Source organism: Leptonotus elevatus, chromosome 19 (assembly GCF_054856555.1).
Source record: "Leptonotus elevatus isolate MCC_2025b chromosome 19, RoL_Lele_1.0, whole genome shotgun sequence".
NCBI classification, from domain to species: domain Eukaryota; kingdom Metazoa; phylum Chordata; class Actinopteri; order Syngnathiformes; family Syngnathidae; genus Leptonotus; species Leptonotus elevatus.
This window is the reverse complement of record NC_141257.1, coordinates 2,697,420-2,711,788: the sequence shown is the minus strand read 5'-3', so window position 1 is coordinate 2,711,788 and position 14,369 is coordinate 2,697,420. Positions and strand designations below refer to the sequence as shown.

The window sequence follows — 14,369 nt, the reverse complement described above, 5'->3', positions numbered from 1 at the left end:
AACGGATATAAAACTCTGGGCTTGAAACTGATATGGGGGCCTGATGTGGCCCCCTGTGGTGCACCCACACAAAAGAAAAGCCCTCCAGCGGACAATTTGATGGGTGTCGACTTGAGCGAGTGGACTGCACATAAGTGGTTTTTAATCCTGTTCGCGTTTATTAAATGGAATTCCATCAAAGTGTACATTTTGTTTCTACAGCCTTAGCGAGCCATCGCTGCACCACACAAAGGACGGCGCCTCATTCGAAGCCTTCTGCTGTGTCCACCCGCCGCCGCCGCCGCCGCCGCCGCCGCCTCCTAGCACTCCATTTTGCAATTCTCGTGCCCCCTCCAAGGTCCACCCATCACCAGCAGCCAGTCATACTCACACAGACGTCCCCTCTTTCCATCCCACCTATATCCACTCGTCCCAGACCATCAGGCTCAACTCCAAGCCCCGTCTCGCTAGGCCTCGCTCGCACACGCTGGCCACCGCCGGAGACCTCGGCGGCCCTCGGGCCATGCGCGCCCTCAAACCTGAGCCGCTGTCCATCATCGGGAAACCGTGTGTTTTGAACTGCAACCAGCGCCCTGCCACGGGTCCGGTGCGCCCTCAGCTGCACGTGTTCCTGCCCACGGAGGCGGAGGAGGAAACGGACGCCAAGTCTGTGGACGAAGGCTTCATGGATGAGTTGGATGCTAAAATGGCTTCGCTGAGGCTGAGGAAGGAAGACGGCGATCGGCTGGCGGTGGCGCAGCCATGTGTGGCCAAAAGTGTGTAGCCGAGGCCTCCTCAACCATAAATCTAATCAACTACAAAATATGACATTTTATTTTCCTAGTTATCTTCATGTCACATTCCTGAAAAAGACATTTGTCACTATCTGCTATGACTAAAATAAATATACATTTTCAGTTATATTGTTCAGTGAAGTAATAAAATGTTATGACTTGTCATACATGTCTTTCTCGCCATGAATCATCAAAATCCACCATTTAATTGAGTTGACATACAGTCGCTTTCTAAGGTCATTTGTTGTCGTGGCCGTAGTAGTAGTAGTAGTAGTGTCCACTAGGGGTTGCAATGACCTAAGTGTTTTTATGCATGACCAGAAGTAAACACGCGAAGAAGTAAACGCTAATCAAGCTAGCCACATCCCCATCGTAGGATGCTCCATTGGTGTTGATTTAAGGGTACACCCCTTTTTGTAAACAAATTAAATGCTTTGAGTCGTCTTTTTATGCACAATCCGAGCGTTCTGCACTGGCAGCGAACATGGAGGCAGTGGAAAGTGGCGATGGACGTCAACATCCGGCCGCCGACGAAGTGCGACTTGCGGTAATAATCAAGCTCCTGCACGCCTTCGCACAATCGATAACCCGATCGGATTCACAACGCGTTCATTGGACGGATTATTATCTATCTACGTGTGTGTTTTTTGCTATATGCTAATGTTCGCAAAGCTCAGCCGCGCTTATTTTAATAATTTAACTAGCATCAGAAGAGTACACCTTGGCCAGGATGCTAGCATTAGCTTAGCATGAGCTGAGCTAGTCGCGCGGACAACAATCGTGAGATCAGTAACATAATATTCAGTTCACTTTAGGTTATTTCTGATTAAATCTCGTTCAAGTGTCTTTAAAGTGAAATGGGAAGCAGTGGTAGTATTTGTATCGAAATAACGGTTGTAAAACCACGATATTATCCCTCGTTACGTTGTGATAGCTATAACGAATACATTTAGAAGTCGTAATAATCATTGTTTTAATCATTAACTTTACATTAACTTGTTTCTAAATGACGTGTGAATTCTGATAGATGAGAATATGCAATAATTGCTTGTGGGTATCTGAAATACAGTTGCACTAATGGTAAATATTGACAATTTTGTTGAAAATATAACTATGTTAGTGCATGCGTTAAAGTGTGTGTTCGTGTATTTCCCAATCGTAAAGCTTTTGGTATGGTCTTGATGGCGTGCAGGAAACACAAGAGACAGGAAAAGAAGCTTCAGACGATGTTGGAAGTTCTCTCGCAAACCAAATCGAAGAGAACAGATTTGAACATAAAGACATCGAGACCCCGCTGGTCCCGTGTCGCATGGAGGCCTTGAACGCCTCGCCGTCCCACTCTGAAGACGAGACCGAGGAAGGGGGCCCGGTCAGCGAAAAAGATGATGAAGACCTGGAGGAAGAGGAGGAGATGGACGCCACTCCCATGCAGGTGAAGGACTCGGGCTGGGAGGAGACTGCCGGCAAAAGCGCCTCTTCCACGTCGTTCAGCCTGGACGAGATGATGAACATCGGTACTGTGGATCAGCAGGAACAGGAAGCTCAGATGTGCCTTGATGATCATAATGGCAGCACAGGTAACTATTTGAGTGTACTTATTGAGGAAAAAGCTGCGACTTTGACCGATCAAAAAGAAGAAGAAGAAAAAAACATTCGATGAGTTTGTAACTGCTCGGGGAAATGACCAATCGCAGCTCGGCTTCAGAAAACGGGTGAGCCGTGATTGGCCAATACCCGAACCCTCTGCAACTGGGATGTCATTTTCAGTTGACAGCAAGCGGCGAAATGGCTGATAAACTCATATTCCATTAACGCGATATTAATCAGAATGCTCTGTTTAGATAAGTGGTGGCTGCATTCATCATATTATTGTAGATACGTTTATTGGGTTAACTTCCCTTTTTAGATGGAGTGTAGGAACATCATATCTTTTCTTTATGTCTTCAGTGTTTGAGGAAGAGGAAACACAAATGGAGCTGGATGTCCACGTGAAGCCAAACGTTGACATGAAGGTGGATGAAGAAGAAAAAGAGGAGGAGGAGGAGGAGGAGGTGGTGGAGGAGGTGACAGTGGAGGAGGAGGAGGAGAAGGAAAAGGAGGAGGTGGAGGAGATGACAGTGGAGGAGGATCAGAAGGAGGAAGTGGAGGCGGAGGAGGTGAAAGAGAAGGAGGCCGAGGAGGTGAAAGAGAAGGAGGCGGAGGAGGTGAAAGAAAGGGAGGCGGAGGAGGTGAAAGAGAGGGAGGCGGAGGAGGTGAAAGAAAGGGAGGCGGAGGAGGTGAAAGAGAAGGAGGCGGAGGAGGTGAAAGAGAAGGAGGCGGAGGAGGTGAAAGAGAAGGAGGCGGAGGAGGTGAAAGAGAGGGAGGCGGAGGAGGTGAAAGAGAGGGAGGCGGAAGAGAATGAGGTGGAAGAGAAGGTGGAAGAAGTGAAAGAGAAGGAGGTGGAGGAAGCGAAAGAGAAGGAGGTGAAAGAGGAGGCGGAAGAGGAGAAGGAGAAAGAGGAGGAGCATGTGCCTTTCTACGCCACTCGCTCCAAAAGCCGAGCAGCAACAAGTGAGTCACACAGCACTTTTTTCACAATACTGCACTCCTTCTGGTTTGTAATCGGGCTGCAACGGAATGCGCGTTTCAGTACTTCAATTCCCAAAATCACAGTGTAAAATATTTTATGATTACATCTAAAACTAATATATATATATATATATATATACAGTGTTTAGTCAGGCACCAATTGTGCAAGTTCTTCTACTTGAAAAGATGAGAGGAGGCCTGTCATTTTCATCATATATACCTCAACTGTGGGAGACAAAATGAGTAAAAAAAAAAAAGTTTTTTCCCCAGAAAACACGTCTATAGCCGTCAATGGCAGTCAATTACCCACTCACGTTTATTTGCGTGCTATTGCAAATCGTTCCTTTTTCTTGCACCAGCGTCCGGCGGCTCCGCGTCAGCATCCGACATGACCAACGGGACCAAAGTCAACAAGCACTCTGCGTCCAGTTCTTCCTCCTCATCTTCACCTCCTCCCATCAAAGTCAAAGACGAGCCCGAGGACGACCTGTACGAGGTGCCCCTCGTGTCCGGGACCGCGGCTGTAAAGGACGAGCCCGTCGCTGCCAAGGTAAGTTCCCGACAAGCCACATTTCCACATCTCGTATTTCTCGTCCGCTCTACTGAAGCCGAGGTCTTCGCCGCTGCGTTAGCAGGAGGAGGAGGACGACGACTTAATCATCGACTCGGTGTACACGGTGAACCCGGACAGCATCACCAGGAGGTCGCGGGGTCGGCCGTCTTCCTCCACGTTGAACATGTTGTGCTCGCTCTGCCGGAAGAGGCTCATCAAAGGACAGACGGCGTACCAGCGCAAAGGCTCGCCGGCGCTCTTCTGCTCCACCGGCTGCCTCACGTCGTCGCTCACCACCGCCAAAAGCGTCAAGAACTGCTACCACTGCCAAAAGTGAGCAAGACCAAGATGGGGATTTTTAGCTGTAAAAATGTGGCGGTTGTTTTTCAGGCCGAGGCTGATTTAGTTACTCGGCAGAATAAGGATCCGATAACTGATGAAGCGGGTTCTTTTATTTATTTATTTATGCCAAGGCTAATTTCATTATTTGGCCGAATAAAATTCTTCCGGTAACTGATGCATCGGCCGTTAATTTCTTATTTATTTATTATTTATTATTGCTGATCTCGCTATATGGTGACAGAATTAAATTCCGAAGACCAATTAAAAGCGATTTTTAAAATTTTTAAGGCCGTAACTGATTCGTTATTTGGCAGAATTGGCAGAATAAAATAACGATAACCTATTAAAAATATATTTTTTAAGCCTTAACTGATTTTCTTTGGCAGAATAAAATAACAATAACCAATTATTTTTTTTAAGACGGAACTGATTTTCTTTGGCAGAATAAAATAATGATAACCAAAACTTTTTTATTCATTTTTTCAAGACTTAACTGATTTTATTTGGCAGAATAAAATAATTATAACCAAAACTTTTTTATTAATTTTTTTAAGACGTAACTGATTTTTATTTGGCAGAATAAAATGATGATAACCGATTCTTCCCCCCTCCCCCCCTTTTTTTTAAAGCCGTACCTGATTTTATTTGGCAGAATAAAATAACGATAACCGATCATTTCTTTTCTCTCTCTTTTTTTTTTTTTAAAGCCGTAACTGATTTTGTTATTTGGCAGAATATTGTGTAATGTGTAAAAACAAAAGAATCGACCAATGGATGAATCGAGTCCTTTGTCAACCATTTGTGACCGTTTCCGCCCGCTAGGCGAATTTCCCGCCCTCAGGATATCATCCTGGCCCCGGACGTGGACGGCGTGTCGAGAGGCTTCTGCAGCGAGCCGTGCCTGAACGCGTTCAACCTCAACAAAAGCTCCGACGCCAAATCGCTGGCCGATTCCAACGTCAAACTGCAGTCGGCGTGCAGCATGTGCTCCAAATTCGCCGTCGTAAGTCAATACGGATGAATGATGCGTTCAAGCGAGTCTGGAAAATGGCAGCTTTTGTTTACTCTGGCAGTTCACTTCAACTCGGACTGTTTTGCATGTCGCGAAAAGAAGCGAGTCGCGTCACAACTCAAATCGCTTGTAACTCAAATCACGGGCGACTTGTATCTCAAAGGCAGTACTGCATTTCCACCAGAGCAAGCACGAGGTGGTCCTGAGCGGCACCGTCCACAAGATGTGCAGCGACGCGTGCTTCAAGCTCTTTCGCACCGCCAACCGGCTGACCATGGCGGGCTGCGCCAACTGCAACACCATCTGCCACTTCAGGCCGCTGCTGCTCAAGATGGACGGCAGCAGCAAGACGCTGTGCAACCTCGACTGCCTCGTCAAGTACAAAAAGGTACAACCTTTGAAATTGTGGGGGGGGAAAAAGTCGACTGCACTCATTTTTTTTTTCCCGGTAAAAGAAAGTGAAGACCAGTCTGCCGTGCACCATGTGCCGCTCGCCGCGGCCGCTCGCCGACATGGTCCACAACAAAAGCGCCACCGACGACTCCGTCAGCCTCTTCTGCAGCAGCAGCTGCATCATGGCCTTCATGGTGCAGAGCGTCAGCTCCTCAGGTACCGGATCCGTGGATGGCGCCAAAGCATCATTTTGTCTAAATGAAGTTCCTCAACTTAATTTCAATAGTAGTTCCTGGGCACAAAGGATGCCACAAAATGACAGCAAAGCAATATTTTTTTGGTTTGATTGAAGCGCCTCAAATTACTTTAGCGTATGTAGTTAACAATAAGATGGCGACAAAGCACTATTTTTGGTCAAATAAAGCTCAACAAAATGCCACCAAAATCGATATTTTTTGGTCTCAATTAGGTTCCTCACCTAACTTCAACATAGTTCCTAAACGCCAAGATGCAGCAAGATGGCGTCAAAGTGCTACTTTTGGTCAAAATGAACTCACTCCCAACAGAGTTACTTGGCAACAGGATGCCACAAAATAGCAGCCAAAGCACTAGCTTTGTCTAAATAAAGCGCCTCAACTCACTTCCAGCCTAGATAATTGGCAACAAGATGCCGCAAAATAAGCAGCAAAGCACTACTTTTGCCTAAAATGTAGCTCCTCCACTCCCAACAGAGTTCCTTGGCACCAAGATGCCACAAAATAAGCAGCAAAGCACTAATTTTGTCTAAATGAAGCTCCTCAACTCACTTCCACCAAAGCAGTCCCTTTATCAATTGTGTTTACTTTGCGCCAGGCACACACCTGAACTGCGAAAACTGCGGCAAGAACGCCCTGCCGGCGTACCACCTGGCCATGTCCGACACCACCATCAGAAACTTCTGCACGCTGCCGTGCGTGATGACCTATCAGGTACGGACGGCGCACACGCACCAGCGCCGAATGCCCGCGGTTGCATTTGACGCGACTGTGGCGTGCGCTCGCTCGCAGGAGAAGTTCAAGCAGCAGCAGGCCACCATTTTCCCAAAGTTGACGGTGGCGTCCGGCCAGGAAGCGAGCGCCGCGTCGCCGCTGCTGCAAGGCGCCCCGGCCACGCTGGAGTGCGCCCAGTGCGCCCGCCAGATGACGTCCAAGCCCGACGTCATCCACATCAAGGTGCCCGGACCGCTCGGGTGGCACCTCCGTTGCCTCGTAACCCTTTTAACTCGTCGCCCGTCCCGACCGCCTGCGCAGGACAAGGTGGTGTTTGTGTGCGGCTGGAACTGCGCCCTGGAGTTCAAAACCAGCAAAAACGTGAGCGCCAAGTGCGAGTACTGCAAGATGGACAAGATCGGCCGAGAGGTCAAACGCATCAACGGCAAGGACTGCGCCTTCTGCAGCCACGGTGAGTCGCCGGCCGCCCGACGTCCCGCCCGACGACGCCCCCTTCACGCCGCTGTCCCGCAGGCTGCAAGCTGCTGTACGAGCACGACCTGGACGCGCGCTGGGGCAAGCACTGCAAGTCGTGCTCGTACTGCCAGTGCGTCTCCAAGAAGCTGGAGAAGGCGCTCTACGGCGAGTCCAGCGAGGAGTTCTGCTCCGAGGAGTGCCGGTCCAATTACACCATGCTCTTCTGCCACGTAAGTCGCACATACAGAAACAAGCGGAAATGTTCAGCTCGCAATCAACAGCAAGCTTTAATGCATATTTGACGTCATATTTTGTGTGCATAACCCGTAACGTGGCCTATTTTATCATAGTATAATCTCGGTACCAAATCGACATCGTGTTCCACATTTGCATTTATTTATGGACCACCCAAAATTCCAAATAAATAAATAAAAAAGAAAATACAAACTGATATAAAAAAAATTAATAAAAAATTCAATATAAAAAATAAATGCAATTTTTTTTTCTATAATAAATATATATATATATAAATACATACATTCAAAAAAAAATTAGGTAAAAATAAAAGCTGATATAAAAATATTATTCAAAAAATTAATATTAAAAATAACTGGAAATGGAAACAAAAACAAATAAAATAATATATACATGAATAAAAAAAATAAAACAACAAGATGAACACAGAAGTTCCTGTAAACAACAAGCTTCGTGCGTGTGAATTCTCCTTTGCTCAGGAACGTCCAGATTCCGACAGACTGACATGTTGTTCAACCAATAGGCAAATAGTTCAAAGTTAGGACCGCCCCCCCTCATTTGAGAACCATTTCATGCTGGCAGCGTCTGCAGCATGAAATAAATAAATATGAGACCATTTATTTGTATTTGTTTTTACTTTTAGAATCTTGTTTTATTTTTGTATTCATTTTTAAGGTGTATTTATGGATATTTTTATTTTGTTTATTATTATTTGATAATAACATTTTTGTATCTGTTTTTATTTTCACTTTTATTTCTTTATTTTTGAATTTAGCATTGTTGGTCCTCCATGTTATTGAGCCCCAATGCCTCTAATGTCAAATGGCACCCACCAGGTTGCAAAGTGCGCCTCGTGTGGCCGTAAAGGCAAACTGAAGCACAGTCTTTTCGTGCTGGGGGAGGTGCGCAACTTCTGCGACCTGCCGTGTCTCTTCCACTTCTGCAACATCCAAGTCAAAACGCAGGGTGACGTCTTCTCGCCAGGTGGGCCGTCCGTCCTCGCCCCTTTCGCGTGCTAACGGCTAGCATGCCTTGACACCGCCCACGTTGTCTTTACAGCCTCGCCCGTCATCGCCAATGTGGTGTCGCTCGCGGAGCAGGAAAGCGGCGGCGGCGGCGCCGCCCCTGACAAGTCCACCAAGCAAAGTACGCAGTACAAATGATTTCAACTTTGAACAATTTTGAAAAAAAAAACATTTTCAAACATGACTTTGTGCCTTTTTTTTTTCTTGCCATCATAAAGTGGGAGACCATCAAATCAATTTGAGGAAGCGAAAAGAAGACTCCACAGGTTCTCGAGCCAGAGGTAAAATATGCTTTCTTATGTTATTTCTCACTGTCAGTTGAAGTTAGCAGAAGGGGGGAAAACAGCATACTTAACAGCAAATCATAAAATGTTCTGTATCCTATGCAGAGTCAGTATTATACTGCCCCCACGTGGCCAAGATGTGCACAACCAAAGGAGCAGCTCAGTGTCCTTTTGATTGAATGCAAAATACACTTAAAAAAAATTCTCTCTCTGCAGGTGCTGACTCACAAACAACAGATCCTGATCTGGTGAGTAGCTGCTCGCATCCTTACTTGGCAACCAAAATAATAATAACAATATTTCTAAATCATTTTTTTTTTGTGTTCTCGCCAGATCTTTATTAGCGACAGTCCAGAGAAGAAGAGGCCGTCGCCTTCCACCATCGGCACCAGCACGCCGAGAAGCATGAAGAACAAAGCTCTGCTGTGCAAGCCGCTGGTGCAGAACAAGGGCGTCTCGTGCCGCACGCAGACGGCCGACGTTGAGACGCAAACAGGTACGAGGGCAGCGGTTGGGGGGGGGGGGGTGCCACAACAGTATGGATTTGAAAACTAAAAAACCTCAGCAAACAGGCACAGACTAGCACACGTGGAGGTGGGTGTCAAGTCATATCGATTGCGATGATGCTAACAATGCTAATCAAAACTTAAATGGCACGTTAATGACCCACTTTTTTCCTCCAGATATTTCCATACCTAAGGTCATGCTCCTCCCCATTCCCGTGCCGGTGTACGTCCCCGTGCCAATGAACATGTACAGCCAGATCACCCCCAATCCCGTGGGCGTGCCCCTACCGGTACGTAAACGCTTGCGATAGTGGACGCGCGCCACCGTGGCTCGCGTACGTGTGACGGCGTCCGCGTGTCCCCGCAGCTTCCCGTGCCCATGTTGCTGCCCGTCAACATGGACAACGCCGACCGCATCGTGGAGACCATCAAGAAGATCAAGGACAAGTTCCCGGAGGACCCCTTCGAGGCCGAGCTCGTGCTCATGGCCGAGATGGTGTCCGAGACCAACGGCGGCGACAAAGAGGAGGAGACGCAGCCGGGGACTGCTGCCGGTGGAGGTAGGAGACGTCCTCTAGCTTAATGCTATTACGCAATGCAAAATGCCATAGACAGGCTAACAAAACTAGCATCAATGTCGAATTATTTCTAAACCCACTGACGCTAATGTTGCAATTGCTTTTCCTTGTTTTTCACCCAACACAGACACGATAAGCACATACGACGACGACTTGAACACGGATGACCTGGCCAGCTTACTGAACAGCTGGGACGAGCCCAGCGCTCCTCCTCCCATGGACATCGAAACCGACTTCCCCATCGGTGAGACGTCCGAATCGACGACGTCCGAATCGACGACGACGACGGCTCGATTCCTCCCGGGTTTGCTTCTGACGCGTGCCGTCCTTCCGCCTCCTTAGAAACCCTGGAGACGATGTCCCTGCTGCGCGAGTCGTCGCCCCCGCCGGCCAGCCCCACGCGCACCGGCTCGCGAAAACGACAACCGTCACGGAAATCCCGAGAGACCAGGGTAAGCGTTGTCACATGTAGTGGATTTAAAAAAAAAAAGTCTGCTAAACCCCGTTTCAAAAATTTCAATAATTCATTAATCGGCCAATTAAATAAAAACATTTATAAAGTACATATTAAATAAATTGTAATTTTTTCAAATACATTTTTTTGTTCTTGTGACATTAAAAGTATAAATGTTGACTGTTTAACAATATTTTGTGCTTTAGTAATTTTGTAACTTAACAGGAAAATCTGCCTCTTTTTTGCAACCTGTTAATGTTTAATACAAATCTGCTTTTTTGGCAAATTTTGCCAATTGTCTTATGTTGCAATGTGTTAACTTGTAAAAAAAGAAAAAAAGCCTTTTGGAGGGGGAATGTGTTAACTCATTTGTTCCCCCAAAACGTATAAATACGATCTATTTTAAGTGTCCAAAAGACATATTTATACGTTTTTTTTATTTTTTTTATTTTATGCTCGAGCATACAGAAGTCTTTGATGCAGCCTCTGAACTGCAGAAAACGGGTGAAGCAATTGTAGTTATTACAAAAAGGGCCAGCAGGTGGCAGCAGAGCAAACGAGATCACCCAGAGGCCATGTTGAAAAACAGCTCATTACTCACATTTCTGAATAGATTTGTGAATAATGATGAAACTTAACTACATTCTAATGCTAATTTCTGCAAAACAGATGTTTTTTATAGCAATGGAATAGAATATTTTGTGGGCTTTGCAAAATCAGTGAAAATCCAGTAAAATATGTGAAAATGGCTGGGAGTGAATAAGTTAGTTTAAAAAAAGAATCCGCTTTTTTGTTTTTGCGAATTTTGCCAATTATCTTATGTTGTAATGTGTTTAAGTTTGTAAAAAGGAAAAATCAGCATATGTTTGCCAATTTAAAAAAAAAAAAGCTCATATCGGTTGATACCACTATTATTCATCTTTCCAATGATGTCCATTTTTCAGGACATCCCGTATGAACTCCCTTTTCTCTTTATTTCTCTCCGTTAGGGTCGCAAAAAGTCAAATAAGGGCGAGGGCTCCGGCAAAAAAGGACCCGCCGCCAAGAGTTCCGTCCCCAAAGTCCCGAAGCTGAAGAGCGAGTACGGCGTGGACGCCTGGAAGCGATGGATCCGCTGGCGGGACGCTCAGCCTGACGTGGAGACGCCGCGCATCGGAAGTGAGTCAGCTCTTGCGTGGCGAGGCCTGAAAATCAAATCCAGATGAAAAATTGTTTTCCTGTATTAATTAACTGTAATCGTGAAAATCAATGAAGCACCCAGCCATTATTCGTTCGTAAAAAAGGGATCCCATCCTTGTCCAAGTCTGAGGTTGTTGTTGTTGTTTTTTTCTGCACGGTGACCAGTGCGCCCCCTAGTGCTGAAAGAAGACCTCCTCCGCTGCACCTCGGCCGAGCTGAGCTACGGCCTGTGCCGCTTCATCTCCGAGGTCAGGCGGCCCTCCGGCGAGCGCTACTCGGCCGACAGCCTCTTCTACCTGTGCCTCGGCATTCAGCAGGTAAGACCAGTCGCCGAAGCAATTGCGGCTCCGCGGCCCCGCTCGCCACTCGCTCGCCACCGTTGTCCGTCCCCGCCCGCAGCACCTGTTTGAGAACGGCCGCGTGGAGAACATTTTCACCGACGGCTTCTACTGCAAGTTCTCCACGGAGTTCACCAACATGCTCAGAGGCTTCCAACCGACCCTCACAGCCACCGGTGAGTCAGTAAGCTAGCTGAAATAAATACAAATAAATATCATTATTAATTCTAAAAAAAAAAAAAAAAAAACCTGCCACCATGAATCGAGTTAACTGGAACTATTCAATTCCAGGAAGAAAAAAAAAAGTGACATGAAATCTCTCCACTTAACAGCCAACTGTACACTCGCCCTTCCCCGGCACCCATGTCACTCACCAGACTTTGCCTTTCCGTGCGCCGTCTTTCAGGTTACATCCACTCGCGCGTGGAGGAGGAGTTCCTGTGGGACTGCAAGCAGCTGGGCGTGTACTCGCCCATCGTGCTGCTCAACACGCTGCTCTACTTCTTCTGCAAGAACTTCGGCTTCACCAGCGCCGAGCAGCACCGCCAGCTCTCCTTCGCCCACGTCATGCGCTGCACCAAGACCGCCCAGGGCAACGTCAAGACCACCTTCCTGCGCTTCTACCCGCCCATCGCGACCAATGACGGTGAGCCAAGTGGGATCCATTTGCGGGGACTGCGGTCAAGTTGTGTTTGACAGTTTTTCCAAATGTGCAGAATTTCACAAGTTGCTTCATGTTGAAGATTAGATAGCTCTTGATATGAAAAGGAAAATGCACTGAGCTGCCACCGATGTCTTACAAATGCAATTATGCCATCTAGTGGCAGAAAAATGACCTTGATACAATTTAATATCACACTCGTTTTTTATAGTCATAGTTATATAGTACATTTTTTATAAATTTTATGAATTATTATGAAACTACTGTAACAATGACTAAAAGTTGCAGCCATATTTCCCCCCTGCTTTTATGTTAATAAGAGTACAAAAACGTTATTTTATTTTACATCTAAAACAGATATAAAATTTGCGTGAGTTAACTATTGAAGTCATCCGATTAATTAGGATTTTTTTTTAAATATGTTTTTTAATATATACTGTGTTTAATAGTGACGTTTTTAACATGCGTTTAGATGTGGATGGAGTTCCAGCAAAGAGGCGCAAGGAGGAGGAGGACGAGGATGAGGACGAGGACGAGGACGAGGAGTTCAAAGAGGAGAAAATCCTGGAGATGAAGGAGAACACGGAAAATCCTCTGCGCTGTCCCGTGCGACTCTACGAGTTCTACCTATCAAAATGGTGAGAATACGTCCCCCGTGGCGGCAGCAAATCATTACTTTTGTCTAAATGAAGCTCCTTGAGATTGGCACAAAGATGCCACAAAATGGCATTACTTTCGTCTAAATGGATTTTTTTTTAACCTCATCTGCAAAAGAGCTAACTCTCTTTTTGATTCTAAAAATCGAATGATTTAGATTTGAAATGCCAGAAACCGTCATCGCCTTTTTTTTTGTTTGTTTTGTGTTTCCCCCCTCCCTGTCGTCCTCCACATGTATTCCCACGCAGCTCGGAGACGGTCAAGCAGCGCACCGACGTGTTCTACCTGCTGCCCGAGCGCTGCTGCGTGCCCAACAGCCCGCTGTGGTTCTCGGCCACGCCGCTGGACGAGGACACCAAGGAGGCCATGCTCACCCGCATCCTCACCGTGCGCCAGCTGCACCTGGCCACCAGGCCCGCCACGCCCGCCCCCGAGCGCAACGAGGCCAACGAGGATGACGACGACTGGCCGTGACGGGCCTGCGAACTCTTGCCGAGGAGACGGAATCAAAAAAGTGTCTTGAGGGCAGCGCTCGAGCCGCCGCGCTTGGATCGGGGCGAGACTTTTTGTGACACTCAAGGGGGGCAGCAAAGCTGACCTTCCAAAAACTTGTTTGGAGTGGAAGGACGGACTCGCAGATGCAATTCCATGATGAGCATTTCTTTTTGTTTGGAATGTATTCGATAATCCTGTTTTCTTTCTCAAGGTCCGATCAACGTCACTGGACGATACAATGTCCTCTTTTTGTACTGTGTTAACTCCTCTTTCGCTCACGTTTTAGATCAGTGTTTCCCAGCCTTTACTGAGCCAAACCATAAAATAATCACCAAAAGTTTATATTCTATGCTGAAATAATCGAGATGTCGTTTTAATGTACTCACTCATTTACTCGGTGTGAAATTTCGTTAGTTTGAACACAAAGCTTTTCTGTTGTTTGAATGACTGAACACTGGTTAATTAAATAGTAACTTCTGCCCTCTAGTGGAGGGGTGTGTAATTGAGAGAAAATTGCGTTGTCGCCAAAATATGTCAAATTGGATCATTTGTGGTTGGGAATCACTGCAGTAGAGTAAGTACATTCAGTGCAGCTTAGAACAAGCTAGTTCTTGCTGAGTAAAACTACTTGAACGCATAAAACCTGCAGTTCAATGCACCTTTCAGGCGAAACATGTTGGCCTTCCCCAAATATTAGGTATGTACAAATAACGTGTATTCGTTCATGTATCCCTTGACAAACATTTTATATTGATTTTTTTTTTTTAAATAAAACTGCGAATGTTTAATTATTGTAGTGCCATTAATCACTTTTATTTTTTGCGCTGCCATTTATCAGCCATGGAGCTTCC

At 46.4% G+C, this 14,369-nt stretch overlaps 1 protein-coding gene across 2 annotated transcripts; it reads left to right on the top strand.

The window, feature by feature from the left end:
• Positions 1 to 1,178: 1,178 nt before the first annotated feature.
• LOC147157456 (zinc finger MYM-type protein 4-like) lies at positions 1,179 to 14,306 on the top strand. Of its 2 annotated transcripts, none has more exons than XM_086062061.1 (27): positions 1,179 to 1,320; positions 1,966 to 2,350; positions 2,721 to 3,323; positions 3,701 to 3,891; positions 3,977 to 4,227; positions 5,059 to 5,239; positions 5,433 to 5,636; positions 5,704 to 5,857; positions 6,494 to 6,609; positions 6,688 to 6,852; positions 6,931 to 7,081; positions 7,144 to 7,316; positions 8,178 to 8,325; positions 8,401 to 8,487; positions 8,585 to 8,647; positions 8,867 to 8,898; positions 8,984 to 9,146; positions 9,334 to 9,446; positions 9,524 to 9,716; positions 9,862 to 9,978; positions 10,077 to 10,186; positions 11,178 to 11,346; positions 11,533 to 11,684; positions 11,767 to 11,881; positions 12,112 to 12,351; positions 12,839 to 13,004; positions 13,272 to 14,306. In XM_086062061.1, exons 1-27 carry the CDS (start codon positions 1,258 to 1,260, stop codon positions 13,495 to 13,497), a joined length of 4,731 nt encoding a protein of 1,576 aa, XP_085918187.1. In that variant the 5' UTR covers positions 1,179 to 1,257; the 3' UTR covers positions 13,498 to 14,306. The 2 variants fall into 2 exon arrangements, with proteins under 2 accessions (XP_085918187.1, XP_085918186.1); XM_086062060.1 differs by having other exon boundaries at positions 3,974 to 4,227.
• Positions 14,307 to 14,369: the final 63 nt, after the last annotated feature.

Coding starts and splice junctions, on each gene's coding strand:
- LOC147157456 (XM_086062060.1), top strand. CDS start 1,258: ATGGAGGCAGTGGAAAGTGGCGATGGACGTCAACATCCGGCCGCCGAC. Junction 3,324..3,700: donor CAAAAGCCGAGCAGCAACAA/GTGAGTCACACA, acceptor TTCTTGCACCAG/CGTCCGGCGGCTCCGCGTCA. Junction 9,447..9,523: donor CCGTGGGCGTGCCCCTACCG/GTACGTAAACGC, acceptor GTGTCCCCGCAG/CTTCCCGTGCCCATGTTGCT.